Here is a 2,720-nt window from a genome sequence, read left to right as displayed (position 1 = left end):
CCAGCAGTGGCCCCTCGGCCACCAGCGGGTCCCTCTCGTAGGTCACYTTGAGCCGCAGCTCGCCCAGAGCCCGCAGCAGCTGCAGCAGCTGGAACAGCCCCCGGCCCAGCCCCGTGAACCTGCGGAGGGGGGGGATATCGCGACAGGGGCGTTATCGGGATAGTTGTGGGGGAGTTATCGGGATTGTTATCGGGGCATTATCGCGATAGTTATCGGGGTTGTTATCGGGAGTGTTGTCGGGATCGTTATTGGGAGTGTTATCGCGATAGTTATCGGGGAGTTATCAGGATTTTTATTGCGATAGTTATCAGGGAGCTATCAGGATAGTTATCGGGGGTGTTATCGGGGAGTTATCGCAATCGTTATCGCGATAGTTATCAGGGAGTTATCGGGATTGTTATCGGGGCATTATCGCGATAGTTATCGGGGGTGTTATCGGGAGTGTTGTCGGGATCGTTATTGGGAGTGTTATCGCGATAGTTATCGGGGAGTTATCGAGGAGTTATCGGGATTTTTATTGCCATAGTTATCAGGGAGTTATCAGGATAGTTATCGGGGGTGTTATCGGGGAGTTATCGCAATCGTTATCGTGATAGTTATCAGGGAGTTATCGGGATCGTTATCAGGGGTGGTATCGCGATAGTTATTGCAATCATCGGGGGCGTTATCGGGATAGTTATCGGGGAATTATCGGGATCGTTATCAGGGGTGGTATCGCGATAGTTATTGCAATCTTTATCGGGGTCGTTATCGCGATGGTTATCGGGATAGTTGTCGCCATCGTTATCCGGATCGTTATCGCGATAGTTATCGGGATTGTTATCGGGGAGTTATCAGGATTGTTATCGCAATCGTTATCGGGGGCGTCGTGACAGGGGCGTTATCGCGATCGTAATCGGGGAGTTATCGGGATCCTTATCGGGAGCATTATCACGATCGTTATCGTGATCGTGATCGGGGGCAGTATCGAGATAGTTATCGGGATCGTTATCGGGATTATTATCGGGGAGTTATCGGGATCGTTATCGCGATAGTTATCGGGATAGTTATCGGGGAGTTATCGGGATCCTTATCGAGGGCATTATCGCGATCATTATCGGGGGCGGTATCGCGATAGTTATCGGGGGTGTTATCGGGAAGTTATGGGGGCGTTAAAGCGATAGTTATTGGGGAGTTATCGAGAAGTTATCGGGGGTGTTATCGCCATCGTTATCCGGATCATTATCGCGATAGTTATCGGGGAGTTATCGGGATTGTTATCGGGGCGTTATCGCGATAGCTATCGGGGAGTTATCGGGATTGTTATCGTTATCGGGGAATTATCAGGATTGTTATCGGGGCATTATCGCGATAGTTATCGGGGGTGTTATCAGGAGTGTTGTCGGGATCGTTATCGGGGGCGTTATCGCGATAGTTATCAGGAGTGTTGTCGCGATAGTTATCAGGGAATTATCGGGATAGTTATGGGAGGTGTTATCGGGGAGTTATCGCGATCGTTATCGGGGGGGCCTCGTGATGGGAGCGTTATCGCGATAGTTATCGGGGAATTATCAGGATTCTTATCGCGGGCATTATCGGGACAGTTATCAGGGAGTTATCGGGATCGTTATCGGGGAGTTATCAGGATCGTTATCGGGGTTGTTATCGGGGGCGTTATCGCGATAGTTATCGGGCAGTTATTGGGATTGTTATCGTTATCGGGGCGTTATCGGGATCGTTATCAGGGGCATTATCGCGATCGTTATCGGGGGCGTTATCGCGATAGTTATCGGGATTGTTATCGGGGAGTTATCGGGATCGCGACAGGGGGCGTTATCTCAATCGCTATCGTGATCGCTATTGGGGAATTATCGGGATTCTTATCGCGGGCGTTATCGCGATAGTTATCGGGGAGTTATCGGGATTGTTATTGGGGGTGTTATCGCGATAGTTATCGGGGAATTATCGGGATTCTTATCGCGGGTGTTATCGCGACAGTTGTCGGGGAGTTATCAGGATCGTTGTCGCGATCGTTATCGCGATCGTTATCGGGGAGTATCTCGGGATAGTTATTGGGATTGCTATCGAAGGCATTATCATGATCGTTATCGGGGGCATCGTGCCACGGGGCGTTATCGCGATAGTTATGGGGGAGTTATGGGGATTGTTATGGCGATCGTTATCGGGGGGCGGTATCACGATAGTTATCGGGATCGTTATCGGGGAGTTATCGGGATTGTTATCGGCGAGTTATCAGGATTGTTATCGCAATCGTTATCGCGATCGTTATCGGGGGCGTCGTGACAGGGGCGTTATCGCGATCGTAATCGGGGAGTTATCGCGATCGTAATCGGGGACATTATCACGATCGTTATCGTGATCGTTATCGGGGGCAGTATCGAGATAGTTATCGGAATCGTTATCGGGATTATTATCGGGGAATTATCGGGATCGTTATCGAAGGCATTATTGTGATCGTTATCGCATCTTTATCGGGGGCGTTATCGCGATAGTTATCGGGGAGTTATCGGGATCCTTATCAGGGCATTATCGCGATTGTTATCGGGGGCGGTATCGCGATAGTTATCGCGATTGTTATCGGGGAGTTATCGCGATCTTTACCGGGGGTGTCAACCCCAGAAAACCTACAGGAACCCCAGAAAACCCGTAGAAATCCAACAAAATCCCCGAAAAAAATCCCCAAAACCCCAGAAAAACCTGCAGGAACCGCAGAAAACCTG

General features: G+C 49.9%; 1 protein-coding gene across 1 annotated transcript in view; it reads right to left on the bottom strand.

Annotated features, from left to right (window-relative positions):
* Positions 1–5: 5 nt before the first annotated feature.
* Positions 6–2,720, bottom strand: part of LOC130587873 (signal transducer and activator of transcription 3.2-like) — a gene marked incomplete at both ends in the record, with an annotated part of 5,549 nt that continues 2,834 nt past the window's right edge. Inside the window, 1 exon segment of the mRNA XM_057388844.1 lies at positions 6–168. Within this exon segment, the coding sequence (XP_057244827.1) occupies positions 6–168 (163 nt within the window).

The sequence above is a fragment of the Malurus melanocephalus genome, unplaced genomic scaffold, assembly GCF_030028575.1.
Source record: "Malurus melanocephalus ecotype Western Australia unplaced genomic scaffold, MMel_1.1 scaffold_2601, whole genome shotgun sequence".
Classification (NCBI taxonomy): domain Eukaryota; kingdom Metazoa; phylum Chordata; class Aves; order Passeriformes; family Maluridae; genus Malurus; species Malurus melanocephalus.
Note: the sequence above shows the minus strand (reverse complement) of the source record. Positions and strands in the feature narration are given on the sequence as shown.